Source organism: Oxyura jamaicensis, chromosome 19 (genome assembly GCF_011077185.1).
Source record: "Oxyura jamaicensis isolate SHBP4307 breed ruddy duck chromosome 19, BPBGC_Ojam_1.0, whole genome shotgun sequence".
NCBI classification, from domain to species: domain Eukaryota; kingdom Metazoa; phylum Chordata; class Aves; order Anseriformes; family Anatidae; genus Oxyura; species Oxyura jamaicensis.
In genome coordinates, this window is record NC_048911.1 from 7234679 (window position 1) to 7256350 (window position 21672).

General features: G+C 65.8%; 1 protein-coding gene across 5 annotated transcripts in view; it reads left to right on the forward strand.

Moving 5' to 3' along the window:
• Window positions 1-21239, forward strand: part of ABR (ABR activator of RhoGEF and GTPase) — a 34448-nt gene extending 13209 nt beyond the window's left edge. Inside the window, exons 1-22 of one of the 5 annotated variants that reach the window (XM_035342960.1) lie at window positions 1788-2305; window positions 3965-4069; window positions 4423-4608; window positions 4758-4865; window positions 5318-5378; window positions 6962-7014; window positions 7243-7383; window positions 7672-7793; window positions 7910-8075; window positions 8220-8342; window positions 8426-8501; window positions 8644-8748; window positions 9239-9313; window positions 9452-9549; window positions 9658-9789; window positions 15797-15856; window positions 16006-16115; window positions 16286-16425; window positions 16980-17114; window positions 17231-17336; window positions 18790-18937; window positions 19111-19200. In XM_035342960.1, coding sequence (XP_035198851.1) covers window positions 2192-2305; window positions 3965-4069; window positions 4423-4608; window positions 4758-4865; window positions 5318-5378; window positions 6962-7014; window positions 7243-7383; window positions 7672-7793; window positions 7910-8075; window positions 8220-8342; window positions 8426-8501; window positions 8644-8748; window positions 9239-9313; window positions 9452-9549; window positions 9658-9789; window positions 15797-15856; window positions 16006-16115; window positions 16286-16425; window positions 16980-17114; window positions 17231-17336; window positions 18790-18937; window positions 19111-19200 — 2454 coding nt within the window. In that variant the 5' untranslated portion in view covers window positions 1788-2191. Of the gene's footprint in view, window positions 1-1787; window positions 2306-3964; window positions 4070-4422; window positions 4609-4757; window positions 4866-5317; window positions 5379-5450; window positions 5711-6961; window positions 7015-7242; window positions 7384-7671; window positions 7794-7909; window positions 8076-8219; window positions 8343-8425; window positions 8502-8643; window positions 8749-9238; window positions 9314-9451; window positions 9550-9657; window positions 9790-11143; window positions 12141-15796; window positions 15857-16005; window positions 16116-16285; window positions 16426-16979; window positions 17115-17230; window positions 17337-18789; window positions 18938-19110 lie in introns of those variants that run through there. The other 4 variants (XM_035342958.1, XM_035342959.1, XM_035342961.1 and 1 more) reach the window with 4 other exon arrangements.
• Window positions 21240-21672: the final 433 nt, after the last annotated feature.

Consider the following 21672-nt stretch of genomic DNA (forward strand, 5'->3'; position numbering starts at 1 on the left):
GACAAGGCGCAGCCGCGCTGCCGGCTCCATCTAGCGGCACTTGGGGACACCCTGCCAGCTGCAGAGGGACACCGCGTCCGTCCCCTCCTCTTTGCAGGGAAACTTCGATTTAACTCCTTGGGCTCTTACCCGAGCATTCTTGTGGAGCCGCCGGGGTTTGATCCATCCTCTTCCCAAGGAGGGGAGCTTGGAGAGCTTCGGAGCGGGAAATTAAAAGTGGAAAATGTGATTTATTTTTTTTTTAAATTATTATTATTATTTTTTCTAGAATCAAGGTTTCCCTAAAGCCCAGGGGGTGCCGTGCTGTCCCGGGGGCTGCTGCCACTGGGTGCCTCTGCTCCCTGGCACAGGGGCTGCTCTGAGGGAGCGCCCAGGCTGGGGGGGGGGGGCTGAGGCTTGGTGGGGACACGGGAGGAGGCAGCGTGGAAAATGTGGAGGTTTTTGCCGTGGAAGGAGTTAAGGCCTTAACCCGGATGTTGAGGCGGAGGAGCGCAGAGGTGTGGCTTCCTCCCCCAGGGTGCTGTGCAGCATCCTCGGCGCCCAGCCCCACGGGGGGTCCCCCGGGGCCCTTCTGTGTGTCCCACCACTCTGCACCGAGCTGCCGTGACCCCGGGCATGGTCCCCTGGTCCCACAGCAGGGTATCGAGCCAGCCCCTGCCCCGGCACCCTGCTTGTGAGGGGTTCTGGTCCCTTGGCAGGGTGGTCCCAGGGAGACCGCAGGGTGGTGGGTGGCCCTGGGGGACACAGGCGGTGACGCTGTCTCAAGTGGCCATCTCGGCTCAGCACTGGCCTGGTGCTAACAGGATTGGGAGCTTTAGAGCTCAGCGCCAGCTCTGCCTCTGATCTCTTTATCTGCAGCTGCTTGGGCTGGGGCTCGGGGGGTGCCCTTTGGGTGCTGGCACCTGAAATCTTGGGGTACCCCCCAGCCTCGCGGTGGTCACACGTTTGTCAGCTGGTGCCTGGGTGGCACGGGGCTGTGGTCACAGCGCAGGGTGGTGGCCCAGCCTCGGCTTGGGTGTTGCTGGGTTTGATGCTGAAAGTGGCTGCTCTGGTCATCCGGTGTCTGTGTCCTACCAAAAACGTGCAAAGCCTGAGCTGCAGCGTGGGGTTTGTTACAGGTTTTGAGAGGAGCGGGGAGGAGAGCGGCTTGTAGGGACCGAGCAGCCGCTGGTTCCCCTTTTGCTGCTGAGGAGAGGGGGGGAAAACGGCTGAAACGGCTCTTGCGTTAGCTCGTGTCCACATCTCCTTGCCCCATCTGGCAGCACCCGCGAGGCCCCGCAGAGCCGTTGGGGCTGGGGTGGCAGCCGGGTGCTGGTCCCCGCTGGGCACAATGTGGGTGCTCCGGGAAGGGCCATGCATTTCCCTACTGAGGTTCCCTCTGGAGCAGGGAGTCATCCAGGACCCTTTTCCTGGGCGGCTGAAGTTTTGGGGTCCAGGTGTTCCTTATAGGACCTGATCCCTGCTGCTGCCCTTTGGGGCACTGGAAAACCCCGTGGTCCAGCTCTCCCCTTGAATGGGGGGGACCGTGGGGACCCCAGGCAGGATGGGCGCTCTCCCATCGCTCGCCGCTCTGCCTGGCGAGCCCGGGGAGGCCACGGGGGGGTCTGGATGGAGGCAGCGATGCGGGTGGGGGACCCCTCTCCACAGGGTGCCCCCAGCTCAACGCCTTCCCCCGCCGCCCAGCACCACGTAACCCCCAAAAAAGCGGGCGGCGGGCTGCTGCGCCCCAGCCTTGACCAGAGCTTGGAGCAGCCCCACCTCCAGCGCCGCGCCGACGTGCATTTCCTGTAGCGAGAGCGCAGGGCGGAGCGGCGGGGCTGGCTGCGAGCAGCGCGGCACGGCGGGCAGCGGCCCTCCACCGCCGGCAGCCCCCCCGGGGGAAGCGTTGGCCTGGTGGGCAGAGCCGGGCACCCCCTCGGCCCCCCAGCTCCGGCGGTCCCACCGTCCTCGCCGACACCGCGGTCACGCTCGGGCGGCCGTGGGAGACGCTGCCCGGGGAGCGCCTCGCAAAGGGGCCGACGGCCCGAGCTGGGGCAGGCGGGAGCACCGGGGATCCCATAATGGCTCCTTTCATCCAGAGGCTGTGGCCGGCGTCCAGGGCTGAGTCAGGCCGGGCTGGCTCGGCTGCGTAAGCTTTCCCAACCGTAGCCTTGCGGGGTCCCCGTGCACCCCCAGCGGTGCCCAGCAGGCCATGGAGGAGGAAGAGGAGGCCATAGGGTACCTGGATAAAGTCCTGGAGGATGAAGATGACTCTGAGCCGGGAACCCCCACCAGCCCCGGGTCTCCGTTCTCGACCAGCGAGAAGGTGGGCACCCGTGGGGCACCCTACTCTGGCACCGGACAGGGTGGGGATGGAGACGGGCACCTCGCCGCTGCCAGCCCAGTTCTTGGGGTTAGGGTGCGAGGTTTTCTGGGGCAGTGGTGGGGAGGGGAGAGGGTGCCAAGGGCTCAGCTGGTGCTTGCGCATGCCCGCTGGGGTGGGATGCCGTGTTGGCAGAGCTGGGATGCTCGGGAAGAAGCTGGACCGCTCTGTGCCACTGAATCCCCACGCAGCCCCAGGCAGAACCCCCTAAAGTGCCCCCAACCCCGCTGGACCCTGGGGCTGTGCCCCCGTACGGCCACAGCCCTGCGCCTTTCCTCGCCCACCTTACTTGGGTGCCCTGTGGGGACTGCCATGGGGCTGGGGGGGGGTCTCCATCCCTCCTCTCCTTGGAGTTTCTGACACAGGGTGGCTGGACCCTGCTTGAGGGTGAGCTCCTTGCCCCTCGGGGCCACGGGGTCAGGCTGGCACCGTCCCCAGGGGGTGTCGTGGGTCCCCGGCACAGACGGCCCCTTATCTTCCCTGCTCTCACGCAGGGCCCAGCCTCTGGGGAAGCAGGAAGAGCCCGTGACTAATCGGTGGCAGCGAGCCCGCCAGCACCGAGCGAGCTCCCTGGGCACCCCCCCGCTGCTCACCACAGCCCGGCCTTAAAGGTGCAGCTTGGTGGGGGGCACCGGGCTCGTGGCAGCCGAGGATTGGGACCGAGAGGGGCAGGACGGGCGATGCTGGTCCCAGAGACGGCGTGCACTTCCTGGCTGCGCTCCCATCCGGGGGGGGGTGCTGGTGCCGCCCACTGCACCCGTGTGTGGCTGCTGCTGCCGGACCCCCGGCATGATATTTGGGGCCAGCAGAGCCGGGTGACGGCACAGGGGTCTCCCCAGGCAGTGCGGGATGGGGGCAGACAGGACCTGGTGGTCTCTGAACCGTCCCAAATTGCCTGGAGCAACGAGGTGGGAGTTGTGATCCTCTCCGAAAGGGGCTGTAGCAGCCTGGTTAAGGGAGGAGATGAGGGTCTGGGTGCTGTGTCTCTGCCTGGTGCGAAGCCCAGCTCCTGAGCGTGGCTTTTGGAGCTGGGGTGGGACTCTGGGCACGGCGGGTGTTCGAGGTAGTCCAGGACCCAGGAGTTCAGGGCCATGCCGGTGTCGGGGATGGGATGTGTGTCCCACCAAGCAGAGTGAAGGCTTCTGGCATGCCAAGGAGCAGTTTCAGGGTGGGTGCAGCTCCCAAACCCCCTCCCAACACCAGACCTGCCCTGATGCCACCACGTAGGGGCCATCGGTGACCGCGTGGGGTGGCACTTTCCCAGAGGAAGCCCCAGGCGGAGAAAAGGGTGGTGCCGGCCCGCATGGCGCCGCTGGGCGTGATTCCAAGGGGTGCCTCTGGACTCTGCCCGGGGAGAGCTGTGTCGTGCCGTGCCATACCGCCCTGGAGCACTGCCCGCAGTGCCGGGCTCTGGGCCAGCAAGGAGCCTCCCTGGCTCCCCAGCTGGCTCCAGACTGGCCGTGCTGCCCCGCCAGCACGTGCTTGGTCTCACCGTGGTGTCCCCGTGGTGGCAGGGCCGTGTGTCCACGTGGGGACGCCAGGGTGTGGGGGCTCCATCCCGTGCTGGTGTGACTGAGCCGGGCTCCTTGCTGTGTCGCACAGGGCGAGCGAGACGCTGGCAAAGGGCTGGAGATGCGGAAGCTGGTGCTCTCCGGCTTCCTGGCCAGCGAGGAGATCTACATCAACCAGCTGGAGGCACTCCTCTTGGTGAGCACAGCCGGGGGGGTCCCCCAGGATGGGTGGATGGGGTCCCTTCTGTCAGGGCAGGTCCCCACCCCCCGCCAGCCTGCCCGGCACAGAAGTATTTCCAGCCCCGCTTCCTCCCGCGGACACGCCGGCCCTCGCGGTCAGGACGTCGTTGCACAACGCGAGGGTCGCTGCTGATGCAGACGGGGAAGTCCCAGGGGCACAGGAGCATCGACACGCAGCGACAGCCCCTCGTGCGGGGGGGGTCCAGGGTCATCCCAGAGCTGTCCCCCTCGGAGGGCTGCAGGAACCCCCGGGGCTGTTTCTGCTCCGTGCCCTGGTTTCAGATGCTCTCCCTTCTCCTCGCCCGGCAGCCCATGAAGCCGCTGAAGGCCACGGCCACCACGTCGCAGCCCGTCCTCACCCTCCAGCAGATTGAGACCATTTTCTACAAGATCCAGGATATCTACGAGATCCACAAGGAGTTCTACGACAGCCTGTGCCCCAAGGTGCAGCAGTGGGACAGCAACATCACCATGGGCCACCTCTTCCAGAAGCTGGTACGCGCCTTCCCCGGGGCTCTGCTCTGCTCCCCTCTGGCTCGAGGGGCAGCCCGTGGCGAGTTTTGGTCCCCATGGCTCCTGCCTGGCCTCCTGGGGGTGCAGGGAGCCCCAGGGGGGGCTGTCTGACCCCCCACCCATGCCTGCAGGCCAGCCAGCTTGGGGTGTACAAGGCCTTTGTGGATAACTACAAAATCGCGCTGGAGACGGCCGAGAAGTGCAGCCAGAGCAATTACCAGTTCCAGAAGATCTCGGAGGTGAGCGGGGCCAGGTCTGCGCTGTGGGGTCAGAGCATGTGCCACGGGGTGGGGCAGGGGCCATCGTCCCTGTGGCCACGTCAACCACGTGCACCCCACAGAGGGGCTCCCCCTGCCCGAGGGACTTTTGGGGACCATCTGTGGGGCAGAGCCATCTGCAGCTGTGCCAGGACGGCCGTGGCCTCGGTGCTGTGCTGAATCCTTCAGGATTTGGCCCCTGCTTGGGGTCCCTCCGTGGGACCAGTGCTGCTCCGGGGAGACCTGAGTGTCCCACGGGGGCTGCTCTGTGGGGTACAACCACAGCCCCAGCACCCACGCGTGGCCAGGCTGGGGCTGAGGGTGGGGGGGGGATATCTGGGTGCATGGTGGATGCGGAGCCCCCCAGCCTTGAGCAATGACCTGCCCCAGCCCTCAGCCCTCTCGGCCCCCCCGGCGGGCCTTTTCCTCCCTAGGAGCTGAAGGTGAAGGGCCCCAAGGACTCGAAGGAGAGCCACACGTCCGTCACCATGGAGGGTACGGCAAGCGCGGGGTGGGCGTGGGGAGGGGGCTGCAGCCTTTTGTCTGCGGGTGCATTACCGAGCGGCTCCCGGGAGCGGAGCCCTTCTGTGTTCCCGTGCGCGGTGCTGGTGGTGGTGGGGGGGACGCCCCTCGTGAGGATGCTGGGGGCGTGCAGCAGCCCCCCACCCCCTGCCCACCCCCTCCTCCCTCACTGGGAGCCGTGCTGAGGGCCGATGCCGCGGCGCAGCCGGGCTGAGCTGCCGAGGGGAGGCAGGGATGGCTGCGCGGAGACGGGGCTGCCATGGAAATCCTCGTTATCGTCCGCCTGTGCTGTAACTGCACCTACGGTGAGGGGCTGGGGGCGGTGGGGATGTGGCCGGGGGTGTTTCACCTGCCGTGGGGTGCCGGCCGCTGTCCTTGCTGGCTGGAGGCGGCATCGTGCTCCGCAGCCTGAAGTTGGGCGCGTCTTTGTTCCAGGCTCCATCGAGCCGCCTTGGCTCGGGCACGCGTGGCCACGCGCTCGCCGGGCCCGCGGGGCTGGGGCTCGTACCGGTGGCGGCGATGGGGGGAGCCCCGCTCGAGGGGGCTCTGCGCCGGGGTGGCGATGGGGATGGGGTCCCCGTTTGCTCGCCGCAGGCTGCGAGCAGCTCGGGGCCGCAACGCCCTTCCCAGCAGGGCTGGAGCACCTCCCGCCTCCCTGCCCGCTGCCATCCTGCGCTGCCTGCCCCCGGGGACCGCGCGGATGGGGATGGGGATGGAGGATCAGCCCCTCCTGGGGACGCAGCGGGCTCCCAAGTGCATAGCATGTACCTGTAGCGATGGCAGCGGGAGGCTCCATCCTCCCTGCGTGCGGGGTGGGTGGACACCCTGAGCATCCCCTCCCTCCCTCCCGGAGCAGCGCTCTCGCTGGGTGCCGCAGGGGCTCCGGCTTTCCGTGCCGCCACCGAGGCGTGGGGACCAGCCCCGTGCCCAGACCCCAGCTTCCCACAGCACCCTCCCTCGAGCTCCTTGGGAACGGGACCGGACCCCCTCCGTGACTCACAGCGTGGCTTGGGGGCGGCGTGTTTCCCTCTTCCCCTCTCGCCTGCCGCCCGTCCCCACCGGGGCCCTGCAGTTTGGGGAAGTGGTCCGAATCGTCGGGAAAATCCAGATGCCTCAGTCTGGGTATAAATAGCCCCGAGACATGCGAGGGGCGCTGGGACCCGGCACCGCGTGCACGCCCCATGCGAGGGGATGAGGAGGAGGAGGAGGAGGAGGAGGAGGAGGAGGAAGGTCTGGCTGCTGGGATGAAAGGAGCCCCAGAGCATCTCTTGGGGCCAGTGGGAGCAGGGCTTGGGGAAGGAGCTGCATGGGACCCAGTGTGGAGCAAAAAGGGAAACTGAAAAAGCTCCGGGCCACTGGTGGTGCCAAGCGGCTTTTCCACCCCGCTGCCATGTCACGGCGGGGTGCGGGGCCACCAGGGGGTCTCTTACCGTGAGCCAGCAGGGACCGGAGCCTCCTGTCCCCACCTCTGTGGGTGCTGTGCTGGCTCTGGGGTGGGGGCAAGGGGCTGAGCCCCCCCGCTTTCAGTGCTGGCTGACCCTTCGTGTCTCCCGCAGCGCTGCTGTACAAACCCATTGACCGTGTCACCCGGAGCACCCTCGTCCTGCACGTGAGTGTGACGCCGGCCCTGGGGCGGGATGGGGACACCGAGGGGTTGTAGGGACAGGTGGCTGGTGATGGCTATGTCCCCAGGGAGACCTCCCCTCGTGCCAGATCAGCCATGCCCTGCTGCTGCTGGGCACCCACAGCCCGGGGAGGCCCACGGGGGGCACCCCAGTGTGGGTGCTGGGGGGTGGGTGGCACCCTCGGGTCACTCACCAGTGCCCACCCCATCCAGGACCTCCTCAAGCACACTCCAGCCGACCACCCCGACTACCCGCTGCTGCAGGACGCCCTCCGCATCTCGCAGAACTTCCTCTCCAGCATCAATGAGGACATCGACCCCCGGAGGACAGCGGTCACCACCCCCAAGGGGGAGGTGAGGCAGGCAGGGTGGCACGGGGTGGTGGGTGCCTCCACCCCGAGGAGCTCCACGGTGCTCGGCCAGGAGGTGGAGGGGGGGTCTTCAACACAGTTCTGGGTGCATGGATCATGCTCTGGTCCTCGCTGCTCGTGGCACCCTAGGGACCCAAAATGGTCCCCAGAGGACGTGGACCTTGCCGTGCTCATGTTGGCTGAGCCGTGGAGGGGGACAGGGGCATCCAGGCCCCGTGGGGTGCTGGCCCTTGCTCTCTGCCCGCTCTCACACCAGCCCTGCTCCCCCCAGACCCGGCAGCTCATCAAGGACGGCTTCCTGGTGGAGCTGTCGGAGGGCTCGCGGAAGCTGCGGCACGTCTTCCTCTTCACCGACGTGCTGCTCTGCGCCAAGCTGAAGAAGACGGCGGTGGGGTAAGGAGGGCGCTGGGGGCCCCGTCCTCCAGCAGGAAGTGGCATGGGGTGGAGATGGGGGACTGGGAGGGCTGGGAGGATGCTGAGGATGCTCAGCACCCCCGCCTCGGCCGCAGGAAGCACCAGCAGTACGACTGCAAGTGGTACGTGCCCCTGGCCGACCTGGTGTTCCCCTCGCCGGAGGAGTCGGAGCACTGCCCGCAGGTGCACGTCATCCCCGACCACGAGCTGGAGGACATGAAGATGAAGATCTCGGCCATCAAGAGCGAGGTGCAGAAGGAGGTGAGAAGGGCTGGGAAGGGTGTGGGGTGCCCATGGGGTGCCAGACCACCCTGGTGGGGTTGGGGATGGGCAGATAGCACCCTGGGGTACCGGAGAGATCTCTCGTGCTTGACCCAGTCCCTGTGTCCTCTCCCTGCCTTGCAGAAAGCCAACAAGGGGCAGAGCCGTGCCATCGAGCGTCTCAAGAAGAAGATGTTTGAGAACGAGTTCTGGCTGCTCCTCAACTCGCCCGCCATCCCCTTCCGCATCCACAACCGCAACGGGAAGGTGAGGGGGGCTGGAGGGGCTGGGGCCATGCTGGCCGGGGAGGGACAAGCCTCAGCCCCACAGCATCGCCCTCTCTCTTCCAGAGCTACCTGTTCCTGCTGTCCTCCGACTACGAGAGGTCCGAGTGGAGGGAGGCCATTCAGAAACTGCAGAAAAAGGGTAATTCTCAGGCTGCCGAGGCCCCCTTGGGACTCCTTTCCCCTAGGGTGCTGCTATGGATCAGCCCCGTGGGATTGCAGCCCATCTGCTCCCTTGGGGCTGGTCCTGGCTGCGTCCCTCTGAAGCCCCTCTCGTGCCCCAGACCTCCAGGCCTTCGTGCTGAGCTCGGTGGAGCTGCAGGTGCTGACGGGATCCTGCTTCAAGCTCCGCACCGTCCACAACATCCCGGTCACCAGCAATAAGGATGGTGAGTGTCTGCTGGGCTGCTGGCCCCAGTTGGCATGGGGGTGACGTGGGGAGGGTGTGTGGGGTCCTTCGCCTCGAGCAGGGTCCCTGGCTGTGCAGGGGGACGTGTCCCCAGCAGGTGGCACTGCCGGAGCAGAGCTGGGCTCCCATGCACAGAGTTCCCAGCCGTGACACGGGGCTGGTTTTGGGGTCCCAGCCATGTCCCTGCGGGCTGGGCAGGATCAGGGTGGCCCCAGTGCTACCAGCCAGCCCCCTGGGAGCACCCCCAGCATCGGGGAGCTCGGGATGTCCGGCAGGGCTGATGGGCCGCAGGGGATGCTTGTCCTCCTCCAGACCTTCGGGAGGAGCCCTCCAGGGGGTTGGGGACAAGGGGGTGTCACTGCAGGCACCTGGGGGCCGTGCTGGGGCTCATTACGGCAGATCCTGCCTCGGGGGGCTGTTGGGGGGTCAAAACCAGAGCTTTAATGACCCCTCTGCTCCTTGCCTTGCAGACGACGAGTCCCCCGGGCTCTACGGGTTCCTGCATGTCATCGTCCACTCTGCCAAGGGCTTCAAGCAGTCGGCCAGTAAGTGCAGCACCTGCCCTCGCTCCGAGGGGCTGGGGCGAGAGCTGGGCCTGGCACAGGGCCCCGTGAGCCCCCGGGGTCCCAGCAGCTCCATGGGGACATGTTAGGGGAGCGCTCAGCGGTGTCTCCTCCCCCCAGACCTCTACTGCACGCTGGAGGTGGACTCCTTTGGCTACTTCGTCAGCAAAGCCAAGACCAGAGTTTTCCGGGACACAACCGAGCCGCAGTGGAATGAGGTGAGAGGAGGCTGGAGGGATGCGGGGAAGGGATCGTGCCCACCTTCCAGCCCTGGTTTCAGAGACGTTTCGGGTGCTGGGGCTGAGCCGCCCTCCGTCTGCTCCCAGGAGTTTGAGATCGAGCTGGAAGGCTCCCAGTCCCTGCGCATCCTCTGCTACGAGAAATGCTACGACAAGACCAAGCTCAACAAGGACAACAACGAAATCGTAGACAAGATCATGGGCAAGGGGCAGATCCAGGTATGTGCTGGGATTTTCGGGCACCTTCTTGCCCAGCCTGTACCTCTTGGGGCCAGCCCGCTGGGATGCGGTGCTGGGATATGCCGGGAGCCGAGCGCAGGGGTCTGTGCTCGGGGCTGAAGGCAGCGAGGAGGATGAGCATCGGGCACGCGGGCGATGATCCTGGGGTGTGATGGCCTCAGCAGAGGTGGGACAAAGCGAGAGGGGATGCCAGGGAGGTGGCAAAGATGACGGCCACCCCCCAGGCGTGCGCCCAGCCCCGGTCCTTGGGATCAGCTCACCCCATGGGCTGCGGGGAGGGGTTGCTGTGGCCAAGGGGGGAGAGGCACGAGCCTGCTGTCTGCCTCCTGGAGGTCTCTGAGCATCCAGCCCCACATCTCCCCTGCCAGCCCAGCGCACCCTCCTCGCTGGCTGCCACTGTCCCCTCTGCCACCATCCGCATCCCCTGCGCCTCCATCCGCCGCCGCTATGGCAACGGGGGGTTGCCAGGGCAACGGCCCGGCCGCCTCTGATTGGCCGTTGCCAGGCAGGGGGATGGAGGCCGGGGCTGCCCCAAGATGCTCCCAGGTGAGCAGGGTGGTGGGAGAGGGGCCGGCAGCCCCCAGACCCTGCGCCCCGTGGCACCCCCCTTGGCCAGCGGGCAGCGGGGATGGCTCGGGATGGCAATGCCCACCCGCTTTCCTGGTGGGACCCCTGGTCTGGCTGCCTCCCCCCGCTGTGATGGGATGCCTGGGACACATCCCCCCCTGCCTGAGGACACTTCAAAGCGCCCGGCTGCCTGCTCCATGGGAAAGTAGCTGAGGGCAGGTCCCTGGGGAGGAGGAAGGAGCACAGAAATGCTGCTGGGAAGGAGGTGCCGACGTGGGGTGGCACCACGCTGGGTGCAGGATGGGAGATGGGGCTCGGCTGGGCTTGGTTGTACCCGAAATTGCCCTTCTGCTGCCCTGCCTGGCGTGGGGCAGGGGTGGCACGAGGCCAAGCGGTATGCAAGGGGCTGGGGAAGGGGCTTGGTGCCCCGCGGGGCTCAGCCCAGCTGTGTGCTTGGAAATAGCCCGTGTCAACAAACATGAGTCACGCCGGGAGACCGGGGGTCGGGGCAGGGACAGCTTGGCTCTGCCGTGCGAAAGTCTGGGAAGGAGAAAGGGAAAGAGAGGAGGTCCCCGGGGCTGAGGACGGAGCGGTGTCCCCGCCATCGGGAGCGGGGCTGTGGGGCTGTCCTGCTCTCACCTGGCCCCAGCAGGACAGGGGAGGTGGCAGCCAGGGACAAGGGACAGCACAGATATGGGCCAGGGGTGACGGGGAAGGGCAGAGCAGCCCCCCCTGGCTGTGTGGCCCCGTTTTGGTGCAGGGGGAGGAGATGCGGCTGTGGAAGCTGAGGCTGTGTTGTCATGGGCACGGTGCCTGCCATCCCTGCAGGGAATCACTCCCCGGCCGGTCCCCCTTTGCACAGGGTTGGCAAAGGCTCCAAAAAGGGGACGATCCGTGGTGTCGGGGCTGTCCTGGACCTGCAGGGACCCACAGGGTGCCTCATGCAGACCTGAGGGCTAGATCCTGCCTGGTGCTGAGCCCTGTGGAGGCAGGGTGCTGTGCAATTCCCGTTGCTGGCTCCTTGCCCAGGCCGTGTGTGTCGGGAGGAGCCGTGGTGATGCTCCAGGGCACCCCCACCTCCCTCTGCCCCACGCTGTCCCCACCTCACCCCACCGCCAGTGGAGGTGACAGAGGACCAGGGCAGGCTGGGGAGGTGTAGAGGGGTCCCTGCTCCCCAGACCTCATCAGGACACCCCAAAAGTTCCATCCCCTTGCTGTGCCCAGCCTGGCTGCTGCAGGGGGCACGGGGGTGCTCCGGCGGTGCCTCCCCGTCCCTGTCTGCGGGGCTGCGCAGCCGTCCCGAGCGGCGCAGCAGGCGGCAGGGCGGGAGTTAACGCGTGGGGGACGCCGGGGGGGCTGCTTTGAGTCACTTCCTCGCAGTGGGAGGGAGGCTTTGGGGCTGCCGAGCTGCCTCTCGCCAGCCTGGCTCACACCCTGGAAGATGAGCCCAGGCTGCTCGCCTGCCCGCCGCCCGAGCCGGGCTGTCCCCAGCCACCGCTGACCTCCGTGCCCAAGCAGCAGCGGGGATGCCGCTGCTCTGCTAACCCCCCCCGGCCACCCTGGGGCCCCCCAGCCTCTCCTCTGGCACCCCGGGAGCCGAAGCGGCGTCAATGATGACGGACGTGCTGGTGCAGCCCGACGGCAGCCCCAGTCCTGGGGGCGAGCGCCTGGAGCCTGGCCCGGAGGAACCCGAGGGCAAGCGGCCCTCCACCACCGGCGCCCGCCTCTGGGGCCGGGTGCGCAGCAAGCTGCTGAGGCAGAAGGTGCCAGGGGGGCTCAGGGGGACGTGGCGTTGGGGCGGGGGGGGGTGCACCCTGATGGCTTCTCCATACCCGGTGGCTTTGTTCAGGAGGGGGGGCTCGGGTATGGGTGCGCCTCGGTACCGCCTTGCTTTGGGGTCTCTGTTTGGGTGCTTCGGGAGCTTTGTGAATACTTTGCAGCCTGCTCAGCGCTTGTTTTCCTCTTCCCCTTCTTCCCCGGGGGATGCTGAGCTGCTTTGTGCCAGGCTGGTTGTGTTGCACGGGGTGCAGCCGGGGTGCTGGGGCACCCTGGGGTGCTGCCCCCCTGCCCCAAGCAGTAGGTGCTGCCTGTTTTTGGGGGGAGGATGAAGGGCAGGGGTGCTCAAAGGGGTGACGGGAGGACACGGCACCACCGCAGGCTGTCCTGGGGGACTCGGGGACCCTGGGGGCTTCCCTCCAGTGTGATGAAAGGCAGGAGCTTCCCCGGCACGTGCGGGTTCAGTTTGTCAACAGCGAGGGGGGCTCGGTGGCAGCAGGGCTGGCTGTGACGCAGCGTCATTAACCTCGATTCCGTGCAGCTCCCGCAGAGGGGATTAGGGGCCGCGAGGGCTGCGGCGGGAGCTGCCTGGTGGCTGTTGCTGGGGCAAAACCAGAGGAGGTTTTTGCTTCCCAGGACGCGGGGCAGACGGGTGAGCAGGGGCTGTGTCACTGTGAGCTGTCCTGCATGGGAGCTCGGCTGCAGTAAGACCGTGCCTGGGTCCCTGCGTGCAGCAGGCATGTCCTGCTTTTAGGGTCGCTGTCAGATGGGGCTCTGAACCGCTGTTTTTTGTGGTCTCTGCTTTGCTCTGGGCTGCTGCAGGGGCTGCTCTGTCCCTGTAGCGTGGCTCTGTCACCATGTGCGCCCATGGGAGCCGTGCCGGGGGGAAGCGACCCCGGCTGTAGCAGCTCCCCTGGGATCCCGCTCCCAGGGTGACACAGGGGGAGACAGCCACGCCGGCTGAGTCACCGCTTTGCTCAGGATGGCTTCACCCCAGGCTGATGCATCGGGTGACCTCATGGGTGAGAGGCACGAGGAGGGGATGTGCCCGGCAGCATCCCGGTGCTCGGGGTCCTCAGGGCCACCACGAGGGTTCCTGTGCCACCAGAGCCCCCAAGATGCACGCAGCCCTGCAGGACTGCTCGTTGCCTGCCCTGCTGCCACCTCTGCCCCTGCGCCAAGGGGCCTCGTGCAAGCAAACACCTTCAGCTAATGTGGGAGAAGAGGTTGAAGGCGAGTCTCTGTGGGCCGGAGCTGGGGGTGCCATCCTCCCCAGCCGTGCCATCCTCCCCACCAGCTCGGGGCCGTGCCCGGGCCGTGCCGGAGCGAGGCAGCTCCCTTTGGTGCAGGGGGAGGAGATGGTGACAGTGGCAGTAGCTGAGCCTGGGTGTTTGCCAGCGCCATGTGGGCAGGAGGTGCCTCTGGCGCCGTGGGCAGATGCTCCCATCCGTCCTCCCACGCGTGGGAGCTGTGTCCCGTGGGGACGTGGCAGTGGCTGTAGCAGGGCTGCGGGCAGGGCTTGGAGAGCACTGGGGCCAGCTCAGAGCACGGTGCCCCCCGGGGACCGTCCCCAGCTGCAGGGTGCAGGGGAGCTGGGTGACTCCAGCTGAGCCAGCTCAAATTTGGGGCAGTGACAGAAGTGGGGGGGCCGCGGTGCGGCTGGGGGAACGCGCTGTGCTCGGGGTGAGGTTTGCAGTGCTCGTGGCAGCCAACCTGGCTTTTATTAGGGCTTTGTTTGGAGCCTGCTAAAGCCCTTCCAGATGTGCGCTGCCAGGGCCATCGGAGACGGGGGACCCACGGGACGGGGCTGGGGAAGACGTGTGGTGTTTCCAATTAAACTCGCGCCGTGGAGGGGGAGGCCCACGGCTCCCGACCTGGCTGGGGAACGAACGGCTTCGCTGCCGCGCCTGGGGCTGGGCGCTTTGCTCCTCGCTGCCGGGGCTGCGGTGACAAGGCAGCTTCTGCATCGGTGCCACGAGGGGGACGTGGCTGCGTGTGGAGAAGGGGTGAAAGCCCTTGGGGACCCGGCCAGAGCCCCGCTGCTGCTGCGCAGGGCATGGCGGTGGCTGTGGTGGGTGCGCGGTGGCAATGCCCCGTGCCCAGCATCGGGCACTGTGGGGGGACCGGCGCTGGTGGGGAGGGACACGAGGAGCTTCAGTGGCAGGGCTGGGGTTGGCTGTGGTCCAGCTGCAGCCTCGTGATCCTTGCGTCCAAACCTGCTGCGGGGCCCCTTGGGAGCCTGGGGCAGCTGCAGCCTTCCTCCTCCTTCTCCTCCTCCTCCTGCTCTCCCCTCTGTTTCCAGCAGCCGCAGGGCTGGCGGGGTGAAGGCGTCACGGCGCTCACCCGGGCCCTCCCGTGCTGGGGCGCCGGGGAGGGGATCAGCGTCGGGAGACTTTGCTGAAAACCGCAGCACCTCACGTGGCAGCGGGGGGCGGAGGAGCTGCCCGGCCTCGTGGGAATGGCGCTGGGGACAGCAGCCGGGTGCTGGGCAGGGTCCGGCTGTCTTGGATCGGCCAGCCCAGGTGGTGCTTGGGACAACCGTGGGGCCTGTTTGTCCCCAGCTGACGTCCCCTGGCTGAGCTCCACATCCCCTCTTCCTGCTGCCCGAGGCTGAGCTCAGGCCATGCCGCGGTGCTGGGGCTGTGCCGGGAGCCGGGGCAGTTCGGGTCTTGGTGTGCAGGAGGGGACACGAGGGACCGCAGCGCGATGCGTGGTGGCTTCATGAGTGGCCCAAAGCTGGGGCAGGGGAATGGCAGCTCTGCGGCCGAAGTGACAGCTCTGGACAATCTTTGTGCTCACCCCGAGCATCTCCCGAGCCAGCAGCTGCTAAAGGAAACTCCCGCGTCCTTGAGCAGTGACCCCGTGCACGTGGCACGAGCCTCGCCTGGCAGCTGTGCACTCGCAGCCCCGGGACCCCCGCCAGCTCCGCGTCCCGTCCCCTTCCCCGAGGGGACATTAGTGCCAGGCGCTGCCCCGTGCATTACGAGGATCGATGGGGCCGGATCGATGGCACCAGCTGGGGACCAAAAAGCCCCAGAAGGCAGCTGGAGCGAGGGCCAGCTGCTGTGGCAGAGCCCCCGTGCCCTCGGGTGGGAGCAGACCCCCCCAGTCCCGCAGTAAGGTGAGCTGGTGCCAGCCTTCCTCATCCCAGTGTTGCATCCTCATCGTCCTGTCCCTGGGGCTGAGGGCCCTGATCTCTGTCCCCTCTTGGGACCGGGGTCACTGCTGTCCTCTCTGCCCCGGTCCTGTGCCATGGAGGATTGGGGACAGCTCTGTGCCACCTCTCTGCCATGAGCGTTGGGGCCTTGGGAACGCCAGAACCTCGCTGTGGCCCTGGGGAAGCGTCACCGAGTCCCCTGCTAGCCCGAAAGCCAGAAATAGCAGAGCCCGTCATTCCCAGGGGTTATAAATAGCCCTGGCTATTGGGAGATGTTGTTTTTTTCTGCATGGAAAACACTGCCCTAGTTCTGTTCCATCAATCTGCCTCCAGAAATAGTCCCGATTCTTGGAAATTTCTTGCTGCTGGGGTGTGTGTTCAGCCAGGGGCTGGGGGAACTGATCCCACCGGGTCCAGCGCCCAACCCAAGGGACCCCGGACTGTCCCCGCTGGTGTCCAACCCTGACGCGTTGTCTCTTCCTGCAGCTGGACCCTCAGGCCGTGCAGACCAAGAACTGGCACATGGACGTGATTGAGATGAACGGGGTAAGCGGGGCCCAAAGCCCCTTCCTCGGGCGGCAGCGGGGTGGGCTTGGTGGTTCCTCCCTTTGGCGAGGTGTAGACCCGAGCTTTGGGCGTGCTGCGGGGCCGTGCCTCCGTGTGACGCCGAGGTGACGGCCAGGATGTCCCCGCAGATCAAGGTGGAGTTCTCCATGAAGTTCACGAGCAGGGACATGAGCCTGAAGAGGACGCCGTCCAAAAAGCAGACCGGCGTCTTCGGAGTCAAAATCAGCGTCGTCACCAAGTGCGTGCGGGGCTGGGGGTGGCTGCTCCCTCCCTCTCCCTGTGGGCTCTGGGGTTTGGGGGACACGGGGGACCTGCCCCATCCCTCCTGCCCTGCACGTGGATCCTGCCTCAGCTTGGGGCTGGTGGGGCCCCGAAAATCGCCGCTGACACCTCTGCTTTCCGAGCCAGGCGCGAGCGCTCCAAGGTGCCTTACATCGTGCGCCAGTGCATCGAGGAGGTGGAGAAGAGGGGCATCGAGGAGGTCGGCATCTACAGGATCTCCGGCGTTGCCACGGACATCCAGGCCTTGAAGGCTGTCTTCGATGCGAGTGAGTGATGGGCACCGAGCACCCCCCTGGGGCTGCAAGCCCAGGGACTGCCCATTGCACTGCGCCACCTGTGAGGTGCGCGGGTGGGTGCTGAAGGGGCTGGGGATGAGGAGGTAAAAGCTCGGAGTTGGTGCTGCAGGAATTTCTGCCCTGCCATGTTTGGGGCACGGGCAGCCCCGGCCCTGAGCCCCCCGCAAGGGAGCCCCACAGCCCCGCTTTGCCCTGACCTATTTGCAGTGGTGTTTGTGTGCCGATGGCTCTGATCTGCCTCCGCGCCTGGCCGGCTCCCAGGGAGACACTGAGTCAGGGCAAGGTTGCAGATGGATTTGAAAGTTGTTCCGCGGCCTGCTGCCCAACCCTGCCGAGGCCAAACTGCCTGCTCCTGATGGCAGCGGGAGGGCCAGGAGCTGGATGAATCCTCACCAGGGTCCCCAGATCCCCTTCCTGGGGCTACCACGTCCAGAGGGGCCCTCGGTGGTGCACCGGGGCTGGGGACGGTGCTGCTTGGGGTGTTGGCGAACAGGAGGTGTCACACGGGGCTGCTCTCTGGACAGATAACAAGGACATCCTGGTGATGCTGAGCGACATGGACATCAACGCCATCGCCGGCACGCTCAAGCTGTATTTCCGGGAGCTGCCCGAGCCCCTCCTCACTGACAGACTGTACCCCGCCTTCATGGAGGGCATCGGTAAGGGCCCGGGGACCGGTAACGGGTCTGGCCACGCTGCCAGCACCCTCCTCCCTGCTGCCCTGCTCGCGCAGGGCTTGGTCCCTGCCCTGAGCCCTCTCTTTCCTCGCCTCCAGCCCTCTCGGATCCTGCTGCCAAGGAGAACTGCATGATGCACCTTCTCCGCTCGCTGCCTGACCCCAACCTCATCACTTTCCTCTTCCTGCTGGAGCACTTGAAAAGGTAACGGGTGGGGGGGGAGCAGAGGCTGTCTCGCTGCTTTGCCTGGGGGTGGGCCACGAGCACGGGAGGAGCTGCTGGGGGTGCCCACATGCCCCGTGGCCGTGGCTGGTCCCTCACCAGGTGATGCTGGGCTGGTGCAGAATGGGGCAGGATTTGGGGTTTGGGCAGCTTGCCGTGGCCTTTCCCTTCTCCAGGCCCCTCCACAGGGTGCAGCCCCAGGGGTGCACACAACTCTGCGTCCCTGGGCCCTGGTGCATTCACCGGGGGATCTGTGGGATCCTGGGGCTGTTCTGTGACACAGAGCAGCCCCTGGAGGCCCGGGGTCGCTGGTGGTGGTGGCAGCGGGGACCCTGCAGAGCACAGGGCCCTTCGCACAGCTCCGCTCTGCAGGGAGCACGCATCCTTTGGCAGGAGGCAGCTCTTGGCTGCCTTAGCCTGCGTGCAGCTGCTTGGATGAGCTCCCTGTGGGGACCAGCTGGCCTCAGCACGGGGCGGGGAATCAGTTTGGGACCGTGCGGTGCCCTCTTAGCAGGAAAACTGAGCACTGCGTCCCCCCCGATCTGCGCGGGAGCAGCCCCTGCCCAGCGCATTGCTCTGATCCCCGCAACTTGTCTGCGGCGGGCGGCCGAGCCCCGGGGGTGTTCAGCTCAGCAGCACCGTGCAGCTCCCCATCATGGCAGCAGCTGTAGCTCCCCTGCCCGCTCCATTTCGGCTGCTCCTGGCTCCTTTTGCAGCTGGGAGAGTGCGGCCAAGCCTGGGGAAGGGCAGTGCAGGGACCCCAAAACCTGCGGTGGGCGCAGGGCTGGCGGCAGGACCGTGGTGCGGCACGCAGGGCCCGGCCAGAGCGTGCCACGAGGTTGGGAACGGGGCTGGCGGCTCGTGTTACTCGCATCGTGACGCGTTTTTCTCTGCTTTGGCTAAAAGCAAACAGAAAAAGTGATTGCTGCTGGGGGTGGGGAAGGAAAATCCATTTCCACCCTGAGAACTGGGCACAGCCAGTTCCCACATCTGCTCCCCTGGCCGGGCCTCAGCTGGGGAGCGCGGCCGCCTGCTAACACGGCAGTGTTATGGCCCTGCTCACTTGTTGGCGGCTTCTTGGGGTCCCATGGGGTCAGGGGGCCGGTGCAGAGCCCCCCGTACCCTCTGCAGGGGCTGGGGCAGGGCGGAGGCTCTGCAGCTCGCAAGCAAGCCAGGGCTCGGTCGCTGCCACATCACGCCCAGGGCTCCCAGCCAGGCCCAGCGGCTCCTGCGGAGGCCGTGAAGGGGGCAGAGCTCCCTGCCCTGCCCCTGGGTCTGTTGGGGCCACGGGGCTGCTGCAACTGGAGTTGTCCTGCCAGGGCTGGAGGGTGGCGGGGGGAGGTCAGCGTTTGTCCCTCCCGTGGCACCCGGTGGCTGCGCTGCCCTGGGCGGAGGCTTTGGGAGCTCATGGTTGTGCTTTCCCCTTATCCCCCAGGGTAGCGGAAAAGGAGCCCATCAACAAAATGTCCCTCCACAACCTGGCCACAGTGTTCGGGCCGACACTGCTGAGACCCTCGGAGGGGGAGAGCAAAGGACACCTCACCCTGGCCTCCGACATCTGGTCCCACGACGTGATGGCCCAGGTGAGAGCCGAGCTGGTGGTGCTGGGACCCGGCCCATGCCCGCACCCAGAGGGTTTCACCAGCCTGTCTGGGTGGACTTGTCCCTCCTCGCAGGAGGTGGCTGCACGGGGCAAGCTGGCACCTGGCAGCTCCCCCGCTGCCTGGCCCTAACACCCCCCATTTGCCTGCCGCAGGTCCAGGTCCTCCTCTACTACCTGCAGCATCCTCCCATCTCCTTCACTGAGCTGAAGCGCAACACACTTTACTTCTCCACGGACGTGTAGCCTGCAGGGAGGAGGCACCAGCTGCAAACACTCCCAGCTCCCCGCTGGGGGCCATGGACCGGATCAAGGCCCCCGGGGAGATCGGCCTGGCCCCAGGACGGTGCCGCCTGCAGCTCCTGTACAATCGCGTACCGAAGGCCTGGTCCCACCCCAGGCACCGTGCCGCTCTGTAAAGTAGTCGTGTCTTATGTCCCTTCTCGTGTTCAAGAATTGTTTTCTGTATATTTGTTCAACGGAAGAGGTAGTGACTGACAAGGGCTGTGGACACAGGCTTCCCCCTTGGCTCGTTTTCTCCTGGACTCCTTCCCACCCGGTGCCCATCGCCTCGCCCCGCTCGGAGCCTGCAGCATCCCACGGGTGCCCGGCTGCTGCCCCGTGCCTGCACGCTCGGCGCAGCCTCTCTGGGAGCTCGTGGGGCTCCCTCCCTGATGGCCACGACCAGCCTCGCTTTGCCTCGCTGCCTGGATCCTGCTCTGCCCCGTGAGAGCCTGGGAGCAGGGTGCCGCTGCCTCCTCGCCGCGTCGCTGCCGGGTGCTTTCAGGCCAGTCCCCTCCCTCGGCTGCTCTTACCCCGCGCTTTGCCTGTGTGGGTGCAGCAGGGTGGTCGCTTCCCTCGCTGCTTGGCATTGCCACGTAGTGTTTTGGGGTAACCTGGTGGAGCAGGGCTGGGACGAGGCGCTACGGCGGGCTGACCGCGGAGCCGCGGGCTGGGGGTCAGCTCCCATTTTCCCGACAAGGTCTCGGCCTTGTTCTTGCCAAGCAAGAGACTGGAGTTTTGCCCTGCCGTGTCTGTACATCCGTGTCCCTGCCTTAGCTCCCTGCGTGCCCCTTCCAGCCAAACACTGCCAGCAGGTTGCTGACTCTTGAGCATCCAACTCTGGCTGCACCCCGCGGCAGAGCTGCCCGGGGCAGTGGCACTCCTGCTGCAGCCACGAGAACGGGGAGGTTTGGTTTCCCTCCTTGGCTCAGGGATGGGGGAGGAAAGTCCTGGTAGGCTGTTTGGCCTGGCCCTTGCTACTGGAGGCAGAAGTGCTCTCGCTAAGTGGTTTGATGGCTCCAGCTCTTGACCCCAGGCTGACGGCCGGGGCGGCCGCGCTGTGTCCCGTGGCAGGGTGCCCGCACGTGCTCGAGGCTGTGCCCCGGCTGCCCTCCCAGCGCCTGGCTCCATCCCCTGCCCTCCCACGCTGACAGGGAGCTGCTGGTACCTGCTGGGACACAAAACCTTTGGCTCTGTGAGCTGAGTCTGTGTTCTCGTGGGAAAAGCCCCCTCCTCGATTGCGTTGGCCCTGTGCGCTCCTGTGCCAAAGGGAGATGATGAGAAGTGACCAAGCGTGTCCCTGCTGCCGGCGTCGTCGCCTTTACCCTGCCAACCAGCAGCCTGGTCCAGGTAAAGCCCAGCCGATGCTCCAGGTATGTCCTAAGCCCACCTCCCCGGGGAAGGCAGCACCTGCCAGCCCCCCACCAGCAAAGCAACTACCAGAGGGGAAGCCTTTCAGTCCCCCTCTAAAGGGCTCACACTCCAGACCCTGCTCCTCTCGACTACCAGCTAACCAGAAGGGAAACAGCAGCGCAGAAAAGAACCAGGCGTCTGTCTTGGCCCTGGACCCAGTAAGGAGGCCGAGCGTTAAGATCTGACTGCACAACGGATCCCTGTGTGTGTCTGAGTTGTTACATGTGTCCAAGTCTCTGTCCACCGTAGTGTCATTCCAGATGGAGACTCTGTACAGCCAAAATCCCCCCCGCGTGACGGTGGCTGGAGGCCCGCGCCGCGCAGCCCCGGCACAACAGGCTGCGGCCAAAATCCCCGTGACGGGCTTTTGTTTGTTCCTGCAGGAAGGAAAGGCGGGGGGGTGGACTTCTGCAGCTACAGGTAGAATAGAACTGTTAATTAATATTTGACTTTCAAAAGTTGTTAAGGATATATTTTTGTTTGTGTTCTGTTCCAATTTCTGTAGATTATAAACTTTAAATGGCTGTAAACCATGTGAAGAAAAAAAAATGTTAATAAAAATGCAAAGCCCCAACATTTGCACAAAAGAAGCCCTGTGGTGTTGCTGTTTGCAGTAACTGATCACCTTGGCTTCGCAATTTCTTCTCTTTCAGCTGTGGAAATCTTTCTAGTCGTGTTTCAAGCCAGTGGTATAAGCACGGGCATTGTGCCAGGCAATCTTTTAAGAGACATCTTATGGTTTGGGCTACATCCTTGCATTTCAGTACATTCTGGAGGAAAAAAAACCTGGACTGTCTGGAGCCAGCTTGTTTAATCAGCCCAGAATTACTCAAGCTTCAAATTCAGCTGACTTGCACAGCTTCTGGCCTGAGGATACTGAGCAGGCACAGCGAGGGAGATCGGGCGATCTGGAAACCTCATCTGATGGATCACATGGAGCTGTCGCCCCCACTTCTTTCCGTGTGGTCACAATACATCTCCAAACTGAGCACCGTATCAGCTAAACTACCCTGCTGGTGTTGC